Source organism: Oncorhynchus mykiss, chromosome 19 (assembly GCF_013265735.2).
Source record: "Oncorhynchus mykiss isolate Arlee chromosome 19, USDA_OmykA_1.1, whole genome shotgun sequence".
In the NCBI taxonomy this organism is placed as follows: Eukaryota; Metazoa; Chordata; class Actinopteri; order Salmoniformes; family Salmonidae; genus Oncorhynchus; species Oncorhynchus mykiss.
Window position 1 is genome coordinate 20,782,034 of NC_048583.1, and position 22,759 is coordinate 20,804,792.

General features: G+C 42.3%; 1 protein-coding gene across 2 annotated transcripts in view; it reads left to right on the plus strand.

The window, feature by feature from the left end:
• Positions 1–22,759, plus strand: part of LOC110497517 (catenin alpha-2) — a 663,050-nt gene that overhangs the window by 113,139 nt on the left and 527,152 nt on the right. For both annotated transcript variants that reach the window (XM_036954442.1, XM_036954443.1), the window contains exon 3: positions 8,907–9,102. In XM_036954442.1, the coding sequence (XP_036810337.1) occupies positions 8,907–9,102 (196 nt within the window). The remainder of the gene's footprint in view (positions 1–8,906; positions 9,103–22,759) is intronic.

Consider the following 22,759-nt stretch of genomic DNA (forward strand, 5'->3'; position numbering starts at 1 on the left):
ACGATTGCAGTGTCCTGCACAGCAGTGAAAATCGTACCTCTCCCGCCTGTGGGATGTAACCGTTGGGTCCTAAGCAGAAATACAAAAACGATTACACACAAGTGGGTTTCGGAGGCTTTGCTCAATTTTCTTCTGTAATGTGCGGTTCAGTCAGATGCCCTTGCAGAATGCACATCCTACCACATCCTATCCTACCCACATCCTATTGTTTTGCCAAAAATGTCTCACAATAGATGCCACTGTTGTAGATTTGGCTGCACTCTCAGACCAGCCTCTCTCATCGATAGCTCATGATTTATTACACGATCAATTATAGTGGCCCTAATCTCACCTGAGACTACAGCTCTTGATCTTCATCTCAGTCTTCTTCCACCACGCGTACGTACTCCTCTCCCTCTCCCAGCCACTCTTCTATCCTCTGTCAGCCGCTTCTCTCTCTCCGGCTGGGTCGATGTTTACATCACAGTACATCATTATTCCTAAGATGTCCCCGTTTGTATAGACGGTAATGCAATTGAAAGACTATATACTTCCGGCGCCGACAGAGATGGCCGCCTCGCTTCGCGTTCCTAGGAAACTATGCAGTTTTTTGTTTATTTTACGTGTTATTTCTTACATTGGTACCCGAGGTCATCTTAGGTTTCATTACATACAGTCGAGAAGAACTACTGAACATAAGAGCAGCGTCAACTCACCATCAGTACGACCAAGAATATGACTTTCGCGAAGCGGATCCTGTGTTCTGCCTTTCACTCAGGACAACGGAATGGATCCCAGCCGGCGACCCCAAAAAGCGACTTTGAAAAAGGGGAAAACGAAGCGGTCTTCTGGTCAGACTCCGGAGACGGGCACATCGTGCACCACTCCCTAGCATTCTCCTCGCCAATGTCCAGTCTCTTGACAACAAGGTTGATGAAATCCGAGCAAGGGTAGCATTCCAGAGGGACATCAGAGACTGTAACGTTCTTTGCTTCACGGAAACATGCCTCACTGGAGAGACGCTATCGGAGACGGTGCAGCCAGCTGGTTTCTCCACGCATCGCGCCGACAGAAACAAACATCTTTCTGGTAAGAAGAGGGGCGGGGGCGTATGCTTTATGGTTAACGTGACGTGGTGTGGCCAAAACAACATACAGGAACTCAAGTCCTTCTGTTCACCTGATTTAGAATTCCTCACAATCAAATGTAGACCGCATTATCTACCAAGGGAATTCTCTTCAATTATAATCACAGCCATATATATTCCCCCCGAAGCAGATACATCGATGGCCCTGAACAAACTTTATTTGACTCTTTGCAAACTGGAATCCATTTATCCGGAGGCTGCATTCATTGTAGCCGGGGATTTTAACAAGGCTAATCTGAAAACAAGAATCCCTAAATTGTATCAGCATATCGATTGCGCAACCAGGGCTGGAAAAACCTTGGATCATTGCTATTCCAACTTCCGCGACGCATATAGGGCCCTGCCCCGCCCTCCTTTCGGAAAAGCTCACCATGACTCCATTTTGTTGATCCCTGCCTACAGACAGCAACTAAAACAAGAAGCTCGCGCGCTGTTCAACGCTGGTCCGACCAATCTGATTCCACACACACTCCAAGACTGCTTCCATCACGTGGACTGGGATATGTTCCGTATTGCGTCAGACGACAACATTGACGAATATGCTGATTCGGTGTGCGAGTTCATTAGAACGTGCGTTGAAGATGTCGTTCCCATAGCAACAATTAAAACATTCCCAAACCAGAAACCGTGGATTGATGGCAGCATTCGCGTGAAACTGAAAGCGCGAACCACTGCTTTTAATCAGGGCAAGGTGACTGGAAACATGACCGAATACAAACAGTGTAACTATTCCCTCCGCAAGGCAATCAAACAAGCTAAGCGTCAGTATAGAGACAAAGTAGAATCTCAATTCAACGGCTCAGGCACAAGAGGTATGTGGCAGGGTCTACAGTCAATCACGGATTACAAAAAGAAAACCAGCACCGTCACGGACCAGGATGTCTTGCTCCCAGGCAGACTAAATAACTTTTTTGCCCGCTTTGAGGACAATACAGTGCCACTGACACGGCCCGCAACTAAAACATGCGGACTCTCCTTCACTGCAGCCGACGTGAGGAAAACATTTAAACGTGTCAACCCTCGCAAGGCTGCAGGCCCAGACGGCATCCCCAGCCGCGCCCTCAGAGCAAGCGCAGACCAGCTGGCTGGTGTGTTTACGGACATATTCAATCAATCCCTATCCCAGTCTGTTGTTCCCACATGCTTCAAGAGGGCCACCATTGTTCCTGTTCCCAATAAGGTAACTGAGCTAAACGACTACCGCCCCGTAGCACTCACTTCCGTCATCATGAAGTGCTTTGAGAGACTAGTCAAGGACCATATCACCTCCACCCTACCTGACACCCTAGACCCACTCCAATTTGCTTACCGCCCAAATAGGTCCACAGACGATGCAATCTCAACCACACTGCACACTGCCCTAACCCATCTGGACAAGAGGAATACCTATGTGAGAATGCTGTTCATCGACTACAGCTCGGCATTTAACACCATAGTGCCCTCCAAGCTCGTCACCAAGCTCGAGACCCTGGGTCTCGACCCCGCCCTGTGCAACTGGGTACTGGACTAGTGAGGTCTGCACAACGCATCACCGGGGGTCAAACTACCTGCCCTCCAGGACACCTACACCACCCGATGTCACAGGAAGGCCATAAAGATCATCAAGGACAACAACCACCCGAGCCACTGCCTGTTCACCCCGCTATCGTCCAGAAGGCGAGGTCAGTACAGGTGCATCAAAGCTGGGACCGAGAGACTGAAAAACAGCTTGTATCTCAAGGCCATCAGACTGTTAAACAGCCACCACTAACATTGAGTGGCTGCTGCCAACACACTGACTCAACTCCAGCCACTTTAATAATGGGAATTGATGGGAAATGATGTAAAATATATCACTAGTCACTTTAAACTATGCTACCTAATATAATGTTTACATACCCTACATTATTCATCTCATATGTATACGTATATACTGTACTCTATATCATCTACTGCATCCTTATGTAATACATGTATCACTAGCCACTTTAACTATGCCACTTTGTTTACATACTCATCTCATATGTATATACTGCACTCAATACCATCTACTGTATCTTGCCTATGCCGCTCTGTACCATCACTCATTCATCTATCTTTATGTACATATTCTTTATCCCCTTACACTTGTGTCTATAAGGTAGTAGTTTTGGAATTGTTAGCTAGATTACTTGTTGGTTATTACTGCATTGCCGGAACTAGAAGCACAAGCATTTCGCTACACTCACATTAACATCTGCTAACCATGTGTATGTGACAAATACAATTTGATTTGATTTGATTTGATTTTGACCTGGGTAGGTGTTTCAGCTACAATGGGAATCAGCTGTCTAATTGTTTTGATAGTATTTCATTTTTTAGATTTGTAATGTATTTCAATGCTGTATTACTGTAGAAATGTAGACAATTGCTGTCTTATTCAATTTTGTGTTATGTTAGGTTTTGAACTTAAGTTTAACAGTTCTGAAAAAAGAGCATGTAAACATGTGCAAATTGGCCTGTAGGGTACATAGAGTTTTGGTGGTGGTTGCGTCTGAGTGAGAAAAGAATTCATGAAATTTGAAAGATGTAGCAATTTGAAAGCATTTTGTGCCAAAGCAATGAAAAATGATGCTCACTGTGGGACGAGTTTTGAAAAAGTGACCTAAGTATTGAGATACGGATCCTAGCGATTTGTAAAAATAAAATAAAAAAAACATACTGTAAGTAGCAATAAAATATTCAATTCTAAGCAGCATGTCTTGAAACAGAAATATGTTGCTTACTACATAATGAACCAACTCCATCTGGCTGTCAGTTTGTATTGTATTCACAAACAGAGCAGGACATAACAATAGGCCTAATGAAAGTACCATGACGGGATCAAGAAGCAATCAGATCATTCAGTACAGATGACATGAGAGTTTGCTTTCAGTTACTCACCTTGATGAATAAAGCTGAATGATGATGATACACATAGGAAACACAATAAAGTCCACATAGGATGCAATGATCAGTAGTGTGTGTATAAGTATGTGTATGTGTGTGTGTGTGTGTGTGCACGTGCGTGCGCCCCCTGCGTGCTTGTGTCCCCACCCAGTTGACAGGAAGTGACAGACACCTCTAAAATATGAATGACGGTAGAGTCTTGCCTGTTCCCTATATCTGTACCTCCCTTCTACCCCGACTGGACTCCATTCTGAATACTTCCTGCCTCAATAACACTGGCAGAGAGAGAGACCGAGGCCGCCCCCACAAGGGCCATTTGTGTTCTGCTTTGACTCCATTTCTCAACAGGCAACGGATTTACCCAGACTCCTTTAATGGAGCTTAATGAATCATTTGCAGGGAGCCAATAATGAATCATGTCGGCTGAGGCTCTCTTCGGAGTCCCGGGGTTTGCTCGGGTTGGCTTTCCTCTGCGCCGCGCTGGCTGATTTTAAATGTAGCCTCATGCTCGTCAAATACTGTCTAAATTACTTTTAGAGTAAAATTACTCTAATAATTTTTTTAAAATTGTCTTCGAGTAAATGGCTCACTTTAGGACTTATTAAGAGGCTGATAATTCCTGCTTGTTACTTTGTCTGCCAGACTTTGTCTTCAAACGGGTAAAAAGTGAACTGGCCTGTAGGCTTCTAACTTCAGGGGCAAAGGGGCATTCTGGGATCATTTTGATCTCATGGACGGTCAGTTCTTGCATCCACACCATACATGTAAGTGTTGTTTAATTTCTCCAGTTCCATCCTATCAAACTGGTAAAAGGTTAACTTGGCCTGTAGGACTCTAACTTCAGCATTTCAATGACAGACTGAAAGCAGCGGCTTCATTGCTGAAATGCGGGCTGTTTCGAGACCTAGTTTCCCTAATTTGTTTGCGGTGCATGAATCCAACCTGAAAGCATGTCTCTTAGCATTTTTTTTGTGTTTCAATTTACTCCTAATATTTGGCAGCTGAAAATGATATGCAGTGTTGTCCTGAGGCAAAGCCAGGCCCAGCTTAACCACAGCGAGCCCCACTACACTCTCAGAGCGAATGAGGAGCTAGCTGACGCGTAGGGAGACCCAACAGCTGTTTCCTTGGATGGCTGTTAGCTTGTCTCTCGCCCTGTCTGGGAAGCTCAGCTCATTTCGCCTCCATTTCGGCGCGGTAATTGTGCGACGTGGCTCCATTACCGAAACCAAAAAGGCAGAACCCGGAAGCTAGAAACACCCCCACAACCCCTCTCAGTGGACTTGTGGTAGCGTTGACTCGAATGAACGCTTGTACGTGCTCCTCATGCTTGCCTGGAGCCAAACCTGAGGGTCCAATTTGATTTGCAGTCCTGCTCCTCGATTTAACCGCAAGCAGGTTTTGGCAAAGCAGGCCCCAGACGGCAGCACATTTACTAGGAAATGGCTCACTTCCTCACCCTCTAGTGCTTCAGCTGGGCACGTTTAGTGCTTCAGGATGCCTTTTCAGTTGAATACTCTGTGTCTCACTCCGAACAGGCTTTACTGGTAGAGTAGCAGTTTGAGAACCAACATCCAATGATGTTGGGGAACCATTACAACCAAGTTTGGTGTTTCTAATTGGCTACACAGTTTCACAAGAACAGAGAGGTACTGCCTGAATCTGTCCAATAAGTTTTTCGTTTTTACCAAACAGGTCAAAGTAGAGCACTAGATATTTAAAATATATATATACAGTGCCTTGCGAAAGTATTCGGCCCCCTTGAACTTTGCGACCTTTTTCCACATTTCAGGCTTCAAACATAAAGATATAAAACTGTAATTTTTTGTGAAGAATCAACAACAAGTGGGACACAATCATGAAGTGGAACGACATTTATTGGATATTTCAAACTTTTTTAACAAATCAAAAACTGAAAAATTGGGCGTGCAAAATTATTCAGCCCCCTTAAGTTAATACTTTGTAGCACCACCTTTTGCTGCGATTACAGCTGTCGCTTGGGGTATGTCTCTATCAGTTTTGCACATCGAGAGACTGAAATGTTTTCCCATTCCTCCTTGCAAAACAGCTCGAGCTCAGTGAGGTTGGATGGAGAGGATTTGTGAACAGCAGTTTTCAGTTCTTTCCACAGATTCTCGATTGGATTCAGGTCTGGACTTTGACTTGGCCATTCTAACACCTGGATATGTTTATTTTTGAACCATTCCATTGTAGATTTTGCTTTATGTTTTGGATCATTGTCTTGTTGGAAGACAAATCTCCGTCCCAGTCTCAGGTCTTTAGCAGACTTCAGGTTTTCTTCCAGAATGGTCATGTATTTGGCTCCATCCATCTTCCCATCAATTTTAACCATCTTCCCTGTCCCTGCTGAAGAAAAGCAGGCCCAAACAATGATGCTGCCACCACCATGTTTGACAGTGGGCATGGTGTGTTCAGGGTGATGAGCTGTGTTGCTTTTACGCCAAACATAACGTTTTGCATTGTTGCCAAAAAGTTCAATTTTGGTTTCATCTGACCAGAGCACCTTCTTCCGCATGTTTGGTGTGTCTCCCAGGTGGCTTGTGGTAAACTTTAAATTACACTTTTTATGGATATCTTTAAGAAAAGGCTTTCTTCTTGCCAGTCTTCCATAAAGGCCAGATTTGTGCAATATACGACTGATTGTTGTCCTATGGACAGAGTCTCCCACCTCAGCTGTAGATCTCTGCAGTTCATCCAGAGTGATCATGGGCCTCTTGGCTGCATCTCTGATCAGTCTTCTCCTTGTATGAGCTGAAAGTTTCGAGGGATGGCCAGGTCTTGGTAGATTTGCAGGGGTCTGATACTCCTTCCATTTCAATATTATCACAGTGCTAGCACAGTGCTCCTTGGGATGTTTAAAGCTTGGGAAATCTTTTTGTATCCAAATCCGGCTTTAAACTTCTTCACAACAGTATCTCGGACCTGCCTGGTGTGTTCCTTGTTCTTCATGATGCTCTCTGCGCTTTTGACGGACCTCTGAGACTATCACAGTGCAGGTGCAGTTATACAGAGACTTGATTACACACAGGTGGATTGTATTTATCATCATTAGTCATTTAGGTCAACATTGGATCATTCAGAGATCCTCACTGAACTTCTGGAGAGAGTTTGCTGCACTGAAAGTAAAGGGGCTGAATAATTTTGCACGCCCAATTTTTCAGTTTTTGATTTGTTCAAAAAGTTTGAAATATCCAATAAATGTCGTTCCACTTCATGATTGTGTCCCACTTGTTGTTGATTCTTCACCAAAAAATACAGTTTTATATCTTTATGTTTGAAGCCTGAAATGTGGCAAAAGGTCGCAAAGTTCAAGGGGGCCGAATACTTTCGCAAGGCACTGTATATATATATATATATATATATACATATATATATATATATATATATATATATATATATATATATATATATATATATATATATATATATATATATATATATATATATATATATATACATATATATATATATATATATATATATATATATATATATATATATATATATATATATACATATATATATATATATATATATATATACATATATATATATATATATATATATATTTCACCTTTATTTAACCAGGTAGGCTAGTTGAGAAAAAGTTCTCATTTACAACTGCGACCTGGCCAAGATAAAGCAAAGCAGTGCAACAAAAACAACAACACAGAGTTACACATGGGATAAACAAACATACAGTCAATAATACAATAGAACAAGTCTATATACAATGTGTGCAAATGAGGTAGGATAAGGGAGGTAAAGGCAATAAATAGGCCATGGTGACGAAATAATTACAATATAGCTATTAAACACTGGAGTGATAGATGTGCAGAAGATGAGTGTGCAAGTAGAGATACTGGGGTGCAAAGGAGCTAAACAAATAAAATAAATAACCCTATGGGGATGAGGTAGGCAGATAGATGGGCTATTTACAGATGAGCTATGTACAGGTGCAGTGATCCCTGAGCTGCTCTGACAGCTGGTGCTTAAAGCTAGCGAGGGAGATATGAGTCTCCAGCTTCAGTGATTTGTGCAGTGCGTTCCAGTCGTATAGGGACGACGGGGTGACATTTGGGACTCATTTTATTACTTAACGATATGACTTTTTATCGCTCACACAATTGGGCTGTTTTATCACCCTTCTAACATGCTGGGATTATTTGTGTGCATCCTTAAATGTCCCCTACACACTGTAGCAGGGAACAAGGGGAACATCATTTAATTGTCATGCTGCTCAAAGACACAGGAGTCTCCGTTTTTTTGAAGGCATGTCACCTTTCCGGGCACACTCTAGCACACTTTGTCAATGCCTTGTGACGGCGTGCCTCCTGAAATGCTCATGACGACGTGTTTTAGCTGGATGGAAAGGCGATGAAATGCATTCAAACTGTACGAGACGTCTTTCAACGTTTCTTGCTCCAGGAGAGCCTTCGATGTGTCCTCCTCCTTTATATGGTCTGCTTAGATTACTGTGTAAGACGTGTCGTGCTTTTCAATTGGTGGATCAATCAGCAGCTTATCCCACAGGTCAATGAACTAGCAGCTGCTGTACAAGAGCGCTGTGTAACGTTAACACAAGCATTAGTTATCCATACCATTTTCAGTCCCTCGACCCTTTCGGGCATCTGTTGTTTTGTTCCTTTTGACTTACCGTGGGCTACGGGAGCCACCGTACGTACCTTGGATAAAATGTGTGGTTATGCCAGCTCACGAACGTGAGGAGGTCAGAGTTGTAGCTGATAACAAAGAACCAAGTTGTAGCCATTTTTTTATAAAGAACCAAGTTTTGTTCGTCCTACATAACAGCATCAGTACCCGTCCTAACCTCTCCCTCTCCGTCCGTCAGGTGACCACCCTGGTGAACACCAGCAACAAAGGGCCCAGCAGTAAGAAAAAGGGGCGCTCCAAGAAGGCCCACGTGCTGGCCCTGTCCGTGGAGCAGGCCACTCAGAACTTCCTGGAGAAGGGCGAGCAGATCGCCAAGAACAGCCACGATCTCAAGGAGGAGCTCATTCTCGCCGTGGAGGACGTCCGCAAGCAAGGTATGTCTGCACTGGGACACCATACCATGTTGTACTCTTGTGTTTAGAGATATATGAATCCATTAAATGGGACGACAAGATGAAGAGAGCCCAATGTACTCACAGGGACACCATACTTGTACTCTTCTGGTGCATACAGTCCATGGAATGTGACAGCAAGCTCTCCAGAGCCCAGTGTGTATTCTGGTTCCCATCCGAAACTGCTGTAACATTATGTATTAGGAGCTTGAAAGGCGCCTGCATCCTTCCACCCCCTTTGGAGCTCTTCCCATTTATGTTTCAGAAGAACTTGGAGAACTAAAGGGAGTATCCCAGCTTGAATATTCCCCCATGTATGTACTTTTATTTCCTTCAAACACAAAAAGAGTCCTACTTTTGAATGATATTTTCTCTCTCTGAGCTTTAAGTCACCTTGTCCGTCTGTAAACCTGGCTTTATCATGCTCTAACTGTCTCGCTTCCACACACGCTCGCATACCCTAGCCCCATGTTAAAACCCTCAGCGTTGTGTGGAGTCTGAAAGCTTAGTCTGACTCTGGTGTATTTCTAAGCTTCTTGCCCAGGTGGGTCCCAGCAGGGGCCCTCAATGAAAAAGCACCTAGCATCGGTAGGGATCTCTCTCTCTCTCTCTCTCTCTCTCTCTCTCTCTCTCTCTCTCTCTCTGTCTCTCTCTCTGTCTCTCTCTCTGTCTCTCTCTCTCTCTGTCTCTCTCTCTCTGTCTCTCTCTCTCTCTCTCTCTCTCTGTCTCTCTGTCTCTCTCTCTCTCTCTCTCTCTCTCTCTCTCTCTCTCTCTCTGTCTCTCTCCCTCTCTGTCTCTCTCTTTCTCTGCATGAAAATTCCCTTCCTTCTTTTCCTCACTTCAATCCCAACAAACAATGTCTGGAGTCAGGCAAATTGCGTCACTCTTCAAGCATACACTTAGCAATCATCGTAGGCAATTTACCGCGGTAGCTATCAAGCTGTGGAGGAGAAGGTGTTGTGTTTGAACTCAGACCCTGCTTATCAGTCTTGTGATATGTTTTTAACTTGGAAATGAATTAGGCTAGATTCCCTTGCTGAATAAAATGTCAGTACAGAATAGCGTAAGTGTACTATTTTACAGCAGGCTATCTGCTTCAGAGTACAGTTTTTGCATTCTTTAATTTCATCGTTTAGGGCTCACTGGACCCAAGCAGACATATCATTTTCCATTTGAATACCTGTCAGGTTTTTCCATAACTCAGTTATTTACTGTCATTACATTTGACAGGGGGCCCTTCTTCAGGAAGTTGGCACTATCCCCCTCTTCTATTGGAGCAGACCATCGTTAAATAGTCCCCAATAGCCGCCCCCCGCCCAGTACCCTGCACTAAAAAATATGCGTTGGGTGTGTAACCCATGAGGTCGTCCACCCACGCAGCCATCGGCATCAATAAACAAGGGATATTGTCTAAATGAGACACATTTACTAGTCCTTAAAAACAGCCCTATAACCAAACACATTACAAAACCACTCTTCCTTGTGTTTTGATGTGTAGAATTACACACTGTAGCCTATTGTTTTATACGTTTTTACTTTCCTAAAATAATAATTGTCCACCTCACGGTTCAGCTGTCAGAGATTTGAGCACTAAATGCACCAACAATAATAACAATGGTATACTGTAATAACAATGAAAAAATAAATTATTATAAATATTATTACTATTTATTTTTTTCAAAATTGCATCCTACCTGAATAGCGAGTTGCACGGCAGTTGGCCGTGCCAACATTTTTCACATCTTTGTCCACTACAATATTGAAACTTGTTTATGTGGAGGACATTCCCCTTGTAGGCGTTTTACTATGGGCATACTCTTTAACTTTCGTTTTACTATGATGAAAAAGGCCTCCATCTTCACAAACAGTGGCCCAAGGCTCCTCTCTCACTCTCTCCTCAGCAGGGTGCATGTTAGGCAGTGGGCAAGGAGTGAGAGAATGATGCTGAAGCGTTGAAATCCGGATATACTGTATGATGTGCAGCCCTGGGCAATTTTATTTAGCTGCTTTTAATACATTTTATCGGCCAAAAGCTGGCAATTACCGGGCTAACGGAAACTCTGGTCCAATGTTACAGTGCCTTCAGAAAGTATTCATACCCCTTGACTTATTCCACAGTTTACTGTGTTACAGCCTGAATTCAAAATGAATTAAATATATATTTTTCTCTCCCCATCTACACACAATACCTCATTATGTAATCTTTGCAAATGTATTGAAAATGATATACAGAAGTATCTAATTTACATATGTATTCACACCCTGGAGTCAATACTTTTTAGAATCACCTTTGACAGCGATTACAGCTGTGAATTTTTCTGGGTAAGTCTCTAAGAGCTTATCACACCTAGATTATGCAACATTAGCAAGCAAAACTAAAGCAGGAAGCACCGGTGACTCGGTCAATAAAAAAGTGGTCAGATGAAGCAGATGCTAAACTACAGGACTGTTTTGCCCTCAGAGACTGGTATATGTTCCGGGATTCATCCAATGGCATTGAGGAGTACCTCACATAGTCACTGGCTTCATCAATAAGTGCATTGATGACGTCATCCCCACAGTGACTGTACACACATACCCCAAACAGAAGCCATGGATTACAGGCAACATCCGCACTGAGCTAAAGGGTAGAGCTGCCACTTTAACTTCTGGATGCACCCATCCCGTTAGCGGGATCATTTTCGTCAACCACCGCTGAATTGCAAAGCGCCAAATTCAAATTAAATTACTCAAAATATTTAGTTTTCATGAATTCACAAGTGCAATATAGCAAAACACAGCTTAGCTTGTTGTTAATCCACCTGGCGTGTCAGATTTCAATAAAGCTTTTCGGCGAAAGCATACCAAGCGTTTATGTAAGGACATCTCTCTCAGTAGACAAAAATATTACAAACAGCTAGCAGCCAAGTAGATTGGTCACGAAAGTCAGAAAAGCAATAAATTAAATTGCTTACCTTTGATGATCTTCGGATGTTTGCACTCACGAGACTCCCAGTTACACAATAAATGTTCCTTTTGTTCCATAAAGATTATTTTTATATCCAAAATACCTCCATTTGGTTGGCGCGTTATGTTCAGAAATCCACAGGCTCGAGCGGTCACGACATCGCAGACGAAAATTCCAAATAGTATCCGTAATGTTCGTAGAAACATGTCAAACGTTTTTTATAATCAATCCTTAGGTTGTTTTTACAATATATAATCGATAATATATCAACCGGGACTGTAGCTTCTTCAATAGGAGAGAGAGTGAAAATGGCTGCTCCAAGCTGTTGCGCATGCAAAACGCTGCTGGCACCCAGCCATACAATGACGCGATGTGATCTTTCTCGCTAATTTTTCAAAATACAAGCCTGAAACTATGTCTAAAGACTGTTCACACTATGGGGAAGCCATATGAAAAGGAATCTGGTTGATATTCCTTTAAATGGAGCAAAGGCAGGCTATGGAACATGGATCTTTCAAAATAGAAGCCTGTTCCGGATTGGATTTTCCTCAGGTTTTCGCCTGCAATATCAGTTCTGTTATACTCACAGACAATATTTTTGACAGTTTCGGAAATGTTAAAGTGTTCTCTATCCTAATCAGACAATTATAGCCTCGCTATTGTTATTTTACTGCTGCTCTTTTACTGTTATTTTAAATGTTTTACTGCATTGTTGGTTAAGGGCTTGGAAGCTGTAAGGTCTACCTACACGTGTTGTATTCGGCGTGTGTGACAAATAAAATTGGATTTGATTTGATTTGCCCGTTATTCTTTTCAAAATTCTTTGAGCTCTGTCAAATTAGTTGTTGATCATTGCTAGAAAACCATTTTCAGGTCTTGCGATAGATTTGCAAGTAGATTTAAGCAACATCTCTAACTCGGCGACTCAGGAACATTCAGTGTCTTCTTAGTAAGCAATTCCTGTGTAGATTTTCCGTTGTGTTTTAGGTTATTGTCCTGCTGTAAGGTGAATTCATCTCCCAGTGTCTGGTGGAAAGCAGACTGAACCAGGTTTTCCTCTATGATTTTGCCTGTACTTATCTACATTCCGTTTATTTTTTATTCTGAAAAACTCCCCTGTTGTTAACGATTACATTTTTTGCTGTTTAACTTTATTGCCTTGTTGCAAACAGGATGCATGTATTGGAATATTTGTATTCTGTTCAGGCTTCTTTCTTTTCACTCTGTCATTTAGGTTCGTATTGAGGAGTAACAACAATGTTGTAGTCACAGCCATTATACTCTGTAACTGTTTTAAAGTCACCATTGGCATCATGGTGTAATCCCTGAACGGTTTCCTTGCACTCCAGCAACTGAGTTGGGAAGAACGCCTGTATCTTTGTAGTGACTGGGTCTATTAATACACCATCCAAAATCTAATTAATAACTTCACCATGCTTAAAGGGTTATTCAATGTCTGCTTTTTAATGGATGCCCCATCTACCTCTTTGCGAGGCATTGGAAAACCTCCCTGGTCTTTGTGGTAGAACCTGTGTTTGAAATGTACTGCTCAATTGAGCTTGCAAGTAGATAGTGAGAAATAGTAGGCCTAATATTACATGATTAAATCTGTGAAATTAATCATTAGGCCTAATATTACATAATTAAATCTATGAAAGGAATCAGTAGGTCTAATATTACATAATTAAATCTGTGAAATGAATCAGTAGGCCTAATATTACATAATTAAATCTGTGAAATGAATCAGTAGGCCTAATATTACATAATTAAATCTGTGAAATGAATCAGTAGGCCTAATATTACATAATTAAATCTGTGAAATGAATCAGTAGGCCTAATATTACATAATTAAATCTGTGAAATGAATCAGTAGGCTTAATATTACATAATTATATCTGTGAAATGAATCAGTAGGCCTAATATTACATAATTAAATCTGTGAAATGAATCAGTAGGCCTAATACTACAAAATTAAATCTGTGAAATAATCCCCCCTCCAAGCGGTTTACAGGCATTTTACACTATTCTGCATTTTTGCCATATATTTTCTCATCTTCAATCGGTTAAATCACATTGATCAAACGTTTTCATTCAGTTACAAAAGTGACAGTCATGGCTGAGCCCCATATGCAAGCACACCATGGCCGCTCCGCGGTTACAATGTAGCCAAGCTGTCGATATCTGCCTATGCACCAAATGAAGAAGCACAGAATATCTGTGTCTTGATAAAAACAGCTCTGCTTGCAGGCCCGGCTAAACAAGGGGGCAAAAGGGGCTTAGCCCCTTCAGCTGAAACATGTGCCACCGCAGTTTTAGTTTTATGTCCCTATATAAAAATACTCCAAACTGCTGTATAATTTGACCTTCAAGAAGATAGAGGATGCTTCCCAAATGGAACCCAGTTCAGTCCCTGGTCAAAAATAGTGCACTATATAGGGAATAGGGTGCCATTTGGGAAACGTCTTAATTGGCTTAATTGGCTCAACACTTTGCCCTGGCCAGACCCAATAACATCCAATCCAAAATGTTCACAAATTAATGGTTTGGTCTGGCGCCCTTGAAACGAAGTGGCATTTTCCTCCCCTGCCCTTCAAAAGACAGTAAACAGCAAAGAGTAAATATGAGTTATTTGAAAGTGTGTTTGAAGCCCAGAGGTGAAAACAACATATTTTTAATTTGCTCTTGCACACTCTATCGCCTCCCCCTGCGTCTCATTTGGGTGGTGCTGGATTTGTCCAAGCCGGTCTAGTCGGAACCCTCTCCGTTCTATGCAAATCAGATTCTATACATACAACTTTCTCAAAATTCACAGGCTTTCCAGAAATTCCTGTTGAATTATTTTTGAAATCAGGAGTGAATAAGCAGGAAATATACAGGAAATGCACTACCGTCGTTGTAGCCTTGCCTCTATTGCCGACCAACCATTTTACACACACATCCTTGGCCCCATTACAAACTGTCACGCCCTGGTCTTAGTATTTTGTGTTTTCTTTATTATTTTGGTCAGGCCAGGGTGTGACATGGGTTATTTATGTGGTGTGTTTTGTCTAGGGTTTTTTTGTAGGTTATGGGATTGTGGTTAGTGGAGTTGTCTAGGAAAGTCTATGGTTGCCTAGAGTAGTTCTCAATCAGAGGCAGGTGTTTATCGTTGTCTCTGATTGGGAACCATATTTAGGCAGCCATATTCTTTGAGTGTTTTGTGGGTGATTGTTCCTGTCTCTGTGTTTGTTTGCACCAGATAGGGCTGGTTTGGTTTTTCACATTACATTTAGTGTTTTTGTATTGTTCGTTATCATCTTTATTAAAGATGTTTAATAATAACCACGCTGCATTTTGGTCCTCCTCTCTTTCACCGGAAGAAAACCTTAACACAAACTTACCCAAGCCTAGCATGACTGCTGACTTTTCTATCCAAGGAAATACTGTATTGCTTTGTTTTGGTGTTTGGTTTACTTTAAAGTGTTTGGAATTGAAGTACAATGACTCATCATATGCAGACACAAACCCTCTAAATCACACTAAAGTTTTGGGGAACGTTTTACCGAGCGTGGACTGTCGTTTGGCTTTCCGATATCCCAAAATCTCATTTCCCAGTGGTTAAGCGCTCGGCGGGTCAGAGTAATGGGGCGATCAGACGTTCCCTCTCTCTCCTGATGGATTAGAAGCAGAAGGAGACGTGTGTGCACTTGTGTAAGAGAGGGAAAGAGTCGTACTTTCCTCTGATTGATACCCATTAAGCTCGGGCCCTGGCCCTGGTTTTGGAGAATGCAACGATCCTGAGATGTTTACTTCACAGTCGCGCGACATTAATGCTTTGATTGTCCGTGGGCGGTAGCAGTGTCGGAACACCATATAGGCTGTAGAGGCTTGTGGAAGGGCCGTGATTCCATCATTTGTAAACCGGTCACGCCGAAAGCCTGTGGGCCCAATACAACCCTCGCCGATCTCCAACGTGTATCACTACGCCTCATCAAATAGTGCTCTGTTATCTATCGTCTTGGGAACGTTTCTTTTCAGGATGGCAAATGCCACCTATAAAGTCACTTATAGTTGTTTTCCTGCCTGCAAGTCAAGTCCCCTTCAACGGCTGAATGGAGTTCAATGAGCCCTGGCTCGAAGGTGATGTTTTCCTCCGTTCGGAATTGGATTGTACTGCATGTTCAATACTCAGATCAGCAGAAAGAGAAGTGGTGGCTTACCACCGGCAGCTGTTGCACACACATTCATCATCCATCCGGCTCTCACCTCTACAGTTTCCTCACATTTCATAGTGTGCACTGCAGACAGACTTGACACTGTTGGCGCGGAGCCATTCCAGATCCATGAAATGGATCAGTGGCACACATGGCCGTGCAATTCCTCACTGAGCTTTGATCAAAGTTTCCACTTGTGCCCTTGTTAAGCCATGGGTGAGGGAGAAAGAGTGTGAATGAGAGAACTGGAATTGAAGGAACACTGACATGGAGAAAGAGGGAGTGGACAGACGAGCCTTAGAGAGCGGGCTGTGTGTGTGTCTTTATGTGTTTAACATGTGAATGAGTGTGTGTGGGTGTCCCACGTGTGTGTGTGTGTGTCCCACATGTGTGTGAGTGTGTGTTTAACGTGTTAGTGAGTGGGTGTGTGTTTGCGTGTGCATTTGTGTGTATGCATGTATGTGTGTGTGTGTGTGTGGATTTCTTCCCATTTTATTGTGTTACAAAGTGGGATTCAAATGGATAGAAAATACTCTGTAATGTCAAAGTGGAAGATTGTCAACTACAAAGACCAGGGAGCTTTTCGAAAGCCTCATAAAGAAGGAGAGTGATTGGTAGATTGGAAACAATAACAAATCAGACATTGGATATCTCTATAAAGCATGTCCAAGTTTATAATTAAGATGTGGTTTATGTATTAAACCACCCAGACACATCAAAAGTTACAGTTGTCCGATTGAAACTGCTCAGGGATGTTACCATGAGGCCATTCGTGATTTTAAAACAGTAACAGAGGTCAATGGCTGTGATGGGAGAAATCTGAGTATGGATCAACAACATTGCAGTGACTTCACAATAATGATCTGAATGACAGAGTAAAAAGAAGACTGCAAAACATATTCCCAAACATGCGTCTTCGCATTAAAGAAATACTGCAAGTAAAACACAGCAAATGAATACACTTTCTGGCCTAAATGCAAATCCTTATGTTTGGGGCAAATCCAACACAACACATCACTGAGTAAAACTCTTAATATTTTCAAGCATGGTGGTGGCTGCATCATGTTATGGGTATACTTGTCATCGGCAAAGACTAGTGAGTTTTGTAGGATGAAAAAATGGAATAGAGCTAAGCACAGGCTCTCCCAGTCGCTGGTGTAAAACAGGCTGAAGCTAAATCTGATTGTTTTCTTTACACCAGAGACGGGGAGTGGAATTCACCTTTCAGCAGCACAATAACCAACAACTCAAGGCCAAATCTACACTGGAGTTGCATACCAAGAAGACGGTGAATGTTCCTGAGTGGCCAAGATACAGTTTTGACTTAAATGTTCTTGAAAATCTATGGCAAGACTTGAACATTTCTGCCATTTCTGATCCCTAACATCTTGACAGAGCTTGAAGAATTTTGTAAATAATAACAGGCAAATATTTCACAATCCAGATGTGCAAATCTCTTATAGACTTACTCAATAAGACTCACACAACTTTGTTGACATCAAATGACAATGAAATACATTTTAATAACATTTTGTAACAATAAAATGTGAAGAAATCTAAGGGATCTGAATACTTTTGCATTGCACTGTACAGTTGAAAGTCGTACGTTTACATACACCTTAGCCAAATACATTTAAACTCAGTTTTTCACAAATCCTGACATTTATTCCCAGTAAAAAAATCCCTGTCTTACATCAGTTAGGTTCACCACTTTATTTTAAGACTGTGAAATGTCAGAATAATAGAGAGAATTATTTATTTCAGCTCTTATTTCTTTCATCACATTCCCAGTGGGTCAGAAGTTTACATACACTCAATTAGTATTTGGTAGCATTGCCTTTAAATTGTTTAACTTGAGTCAAACATTTCGGGTTGCCTTCCACAAGCTTCCCACAATAAGTTGGGTGAATTTTGGCCCATTCCTCCTGACAGAGCTGGTGTAACTGAGTCAGGTTTGTAGGCCTCCTTGCTCGCACACACTTTTTCAGTTCTGCCCACAAATTTTCTATAGGATTGAGGTCAGCACTTTGTGATGGCCACTCCAATACCTTGACTTTGTTGTCCTTGGGCCATTTTGCCACAACTTTGGAAGTATGCTTGGGGTCATTGTCCATTTGGAAGTCCCATTTGCGACCAAGCTTTATCTTCCTGACTGATGTCTTGAGATGTTGCTTCAATATATCCACATAATTTTAATTCCTCATGATGCCATCTATTTTGTGAAGTGCACCAGTCCCCCCTACAGCAAAGCTCCCCCACAACATGATGCTGCCACCCCCATGCTTCACGGTTGGGATGGTGATCTTCGGCTTGCAAGCCTCCCCAATTTTCCTCCAAACATAACGATGGTCATTATGGCCAAACATTTCTATTTTTGTTTCATCAGACCAAAAAGTACGATCTTTGTCCCCATGTGCAGTTGCAAACCGTAGTCTGGCTTTTTTATGGCGGTTTTGGAGCAGTGGCTTCTTCCTAGCTAAGCGGCCTTTCAGGTTGTGTCGATATAGGACTCGTTTTACTGTGGATATAGATACTTTTGTGCCTGTTTCCTCCAGCATCTTCACAAGTTCCTTTGCTGTTGTTCTTGGATTGATTTGCACTTTTCGCACCAAAGTACGATCATCTCTAGGAGACAGAACACGTCTCCTTCCTGAACGGTATGACGGCTGCGTGGTTCCATGGTGTTTATACTTGCGTACTATTGTTTGTACAGATGAATGTGGTACCTTCAGGCGTTTGGAAATTGCTCCCAAGGATGAAGCAGACTTGTGGAGGTCATCAATTTATTTTCTGAGGTCTTGGCTGATTTATTTTGATTTTCCCATGATGTCAAGCAAAGAGCCACTGAGTTTGAAGGTAGGCCTTGAAATACATCCACAGGTACACCTCCAATTGACTGAAAGTATGTCAATTAGCCTATCAGAAGCTTCTAAAGCCATGACATAATTTTCGGGAATTTTCCAAGCTGTTTAAAGGCACAGTCAACTAAGTGTATGTACACTTCTGACCCACTGGAATTGTGATACAGTGAATTATAAGTGAAATAATCTGTCTGTAAACAATTGTTGGAAAAATTACTTGTGTCATGCACGAAGTAGATGTCCTAACCGACTTGCCAAAACTATAGTTTGTTAATGAGAAAATGTCAACTGTATGTGTGCCTGTGGGTGCCTTGAATATGTATGTGTGTGTTCACACTTGACCTTTCACTGTTAATGGGAAAGCTCTCTCCTCGTGAGGAAACAAATCAATCAGACTGAATCCCTGGCTGCCAATGAGACTAGGAAGAACTAGCTATCTGACCATGTGCTATAGGACAGGACAGCAGACCCAGTCACACCCCAGTGGGGGGGAACAGAAATCTCTACAATCCACATCACATCATGTCCCATTATAAGGTATAGACTACAGCAGGGTGTATGCGTCCCAAATGTGCCCGAGTGAAAAGTAGTGCACTATAAAGGGGATGGAGTGCCATTTGGGATGCGGACAGTGAGAGAGGATATTGCTGACACTGACAGGGCACTATTTTAGGAGATTAGAGTCGTAAATGGTGTCTGATTCTCTATTCGATGACTAATTCATGACAGTAACAGTCCTTTATTGAAGGATCAACCACTACTTTGAATGTACGTTTGTTCGTGTCTTTTGAAGTTATATAGTCACGAGGAACAGTGTCAAGAACTACCATACGTGGAGCTTTTAAACTGAAAGCCCACTTCCAGTTCACCCGTTTTAGGTTCACACTGCCTGAAGATCATAGTGGCATTTTATTTGTTTTGCGTCTGGAGTAAAAGTGAAAAGATGGTTAATGTTCTCACTCTGTTTTTATGGAGGATTCCGACTGGCAAATGGAACAGGAGCCAGCAGGAGTACTGTGTGGAAAGAGACGTCCTTGCCAATAAAGCCTTTAAGCTGAAGGTTATTTTAACAGTGTGCAGCTCGAGCCCCCATCAAACCTATAATCTTGTCTATAACCCTCTGAGTCCTATCGTCCAATCGTCTCCTCTATCGCCTCTCAACTCCTCCTGATTAAATTATGGAAGCTGATTTCAGACTGCGGGGATTCACTAAGCCCACCAAACTGTCACTGTCACACACGCACACACGTACACTCACATACACACGTACACACACACATACACACTGCCTCGTCACCGGTTATGATGACTCACTTAAAAGTGTTTGTGTGTGTGTGTGTGTGTGTGTGCTTGCTTCTCTGTGTATGATCTATGGATTTATCTGTACTTTTTATCAGGTGACATAAGCCACTGATGCCCCCCCTTGGGCTTTAAGGAGAGGCAGTCAATGTAATCAGTCTGTGGTTTATGAATGAGAAGGCCTCAGACAGAGAGAGCATTCCCTAGTGAGACAAGCTCGGCTCTGTCTGAGGTTAGACTGTTCCCATATCTGTTTGTGCTGGTGTCACAATGACAATTAGAGTTGGCAAGACAGCACAAACAGATCTAGGATCAGGCCAGTCTGAGGTGACTCCTAATTACCTCTCTTGATCCACAGACTGGGGTTTACATGGGAGCCACTGCGGGATATACCACTAGTGCCAGCAGAAATAACTGCACTCACTCTAGGACTATACTATGGCTTTCCCTTACATGAACCAAGATGGTTTGCATTTTAACTGTCATACTGAATACTTGTTATCCAAGGTAGACATATACGATGTACAGATAAAGTGTGATAAAGGGAAACACACAAACACAACTCCTTCTCCTCTGCTCTCTGTTCTCTCTATGGATTCCACATGGTTTCCTGGGATACGTCACCAGCACCTCCGGCCTCCTGTGGTGGTGTGGGCCATGCAGGAGGAGGTTACTGCTATGCAACCACCACCACAGGGCTCAAACAGGGATCTTTTCAGCTCACCTCCACCACTCAGGGAGAAACCAAATGGTTCCCCGGTTTCCTACCGCGTTGATGTGATGTAGATTAAGATTGCGACACACTACACACACGGAGAGAAGTTCAGGCTAGGAAGTCTGCACTTAATGCTAAGCATGTGCAATACAACACGTAAAATCTGGTGTAGATACATGCACATGGGAATACAGAAAGTATTCGTACCCCTTTTCATTTTTCAACATTTTGTTGTTACAAAGTGATATTAATTAAAATTGATTTAATTGTCACAAGACAAAATTGACGAAAACTGAAACACTAATATATCTTGATTCTATAAGTAGTCAACCCCCTGAGTCAATAGTTAGAAGCACATTGCAAAATGCCAAACAAACTCAAATTCCAAAACAAAACCACGTGTCCATGCAAGTCAGTTGTTTATTTGACAAAAAAATGCTCGCGAAACTGTTAAATCCATTTGTGATTATTATGAAGTATCACTTGTGTGTCCCAATCCTCATATTACTTTTGCATTTGTCTTCCAACAGCATGCGGGAGGATGCGCAATAGCCACTCGAACTGAATAGGTTATATTCAGTAGCCTATATCCCCGGAATAGCCCCCTGTCTCCCCTAATCTGTATCGGATGCGCTCATAAATGCGCTGCTACTCATAGAATGTTTCAGATATCTCAAGTTGTGATGCTGCGTGCATTTCATCAAATGCTCTCAGTCAAAACAACCATAATTAAAAAAACTCAAGCATACCCATAACATGATGCAGCCACCACCATACTTGAAGAGAGGTACTCAGGGATGTGTTGGGTTGGATTTGCCCCGAACATAAAGCTGTGTATTCAGGCCATAAAGTTATTTTCTTTGCCACATTTGTTGCAGTTTCACCTTAATGCCTAATGCCTTGTTGCAAACAGGATGCATGTTTTGGAATATTTACATTCTGTACAGGCTTCCTGCTTTTCACTCTGTCAATTAGGTTAGTATTGTGGAGTAACTACAATGTTGTTGATCCCATCCTCAATTTTCTCCTATGACAGCCATTAACTGTTGCAAAGTCACCATTAGCCTGAGCAGTTTCCCTCCTCTCCGGTAATTGAGTTAGGAAGGACACCCGTATCTTTACAGTGACTGGGTGTATTGATACACCATCCAAATTGTAATGAATAACTTCACCATGCTCAAATGGATATCCAATGCCTGCTACCAATAGGTGCCCTTCTTTGTGAGGCATTGGAAAACCTCCCTGGTCTTTGCGGTTGAATCTGTGTTTGAAATCCACTGCTCGACTGAGGGACCTATATGTGGGACCTATATGTGTGGGTACAGAGATGAGGTAGTCATTCAAAAAACATGTTGAACCCTATGGGAAGTGAAAGTAGATAAGGGTTAAGGCTGTTAAAACAGAAAGAGCTTGACGAATAAGTTTAGGAATTCATTCCCACCGATTAAGGTAAGGGGTTAAGGTTTGGGAAGAGTTTAAAACAGAAACAAATTAAATAAGTGCCTAGTGCTGAACCTGCGATCCTTGGAACCGAAGTGCGTGGTTTAGCCCTTCCTCTATATCCCCATCCACAACACCCTAGCAAGCCGCGAGCCTACTAGATGGTAATACATGCTCATGTTGC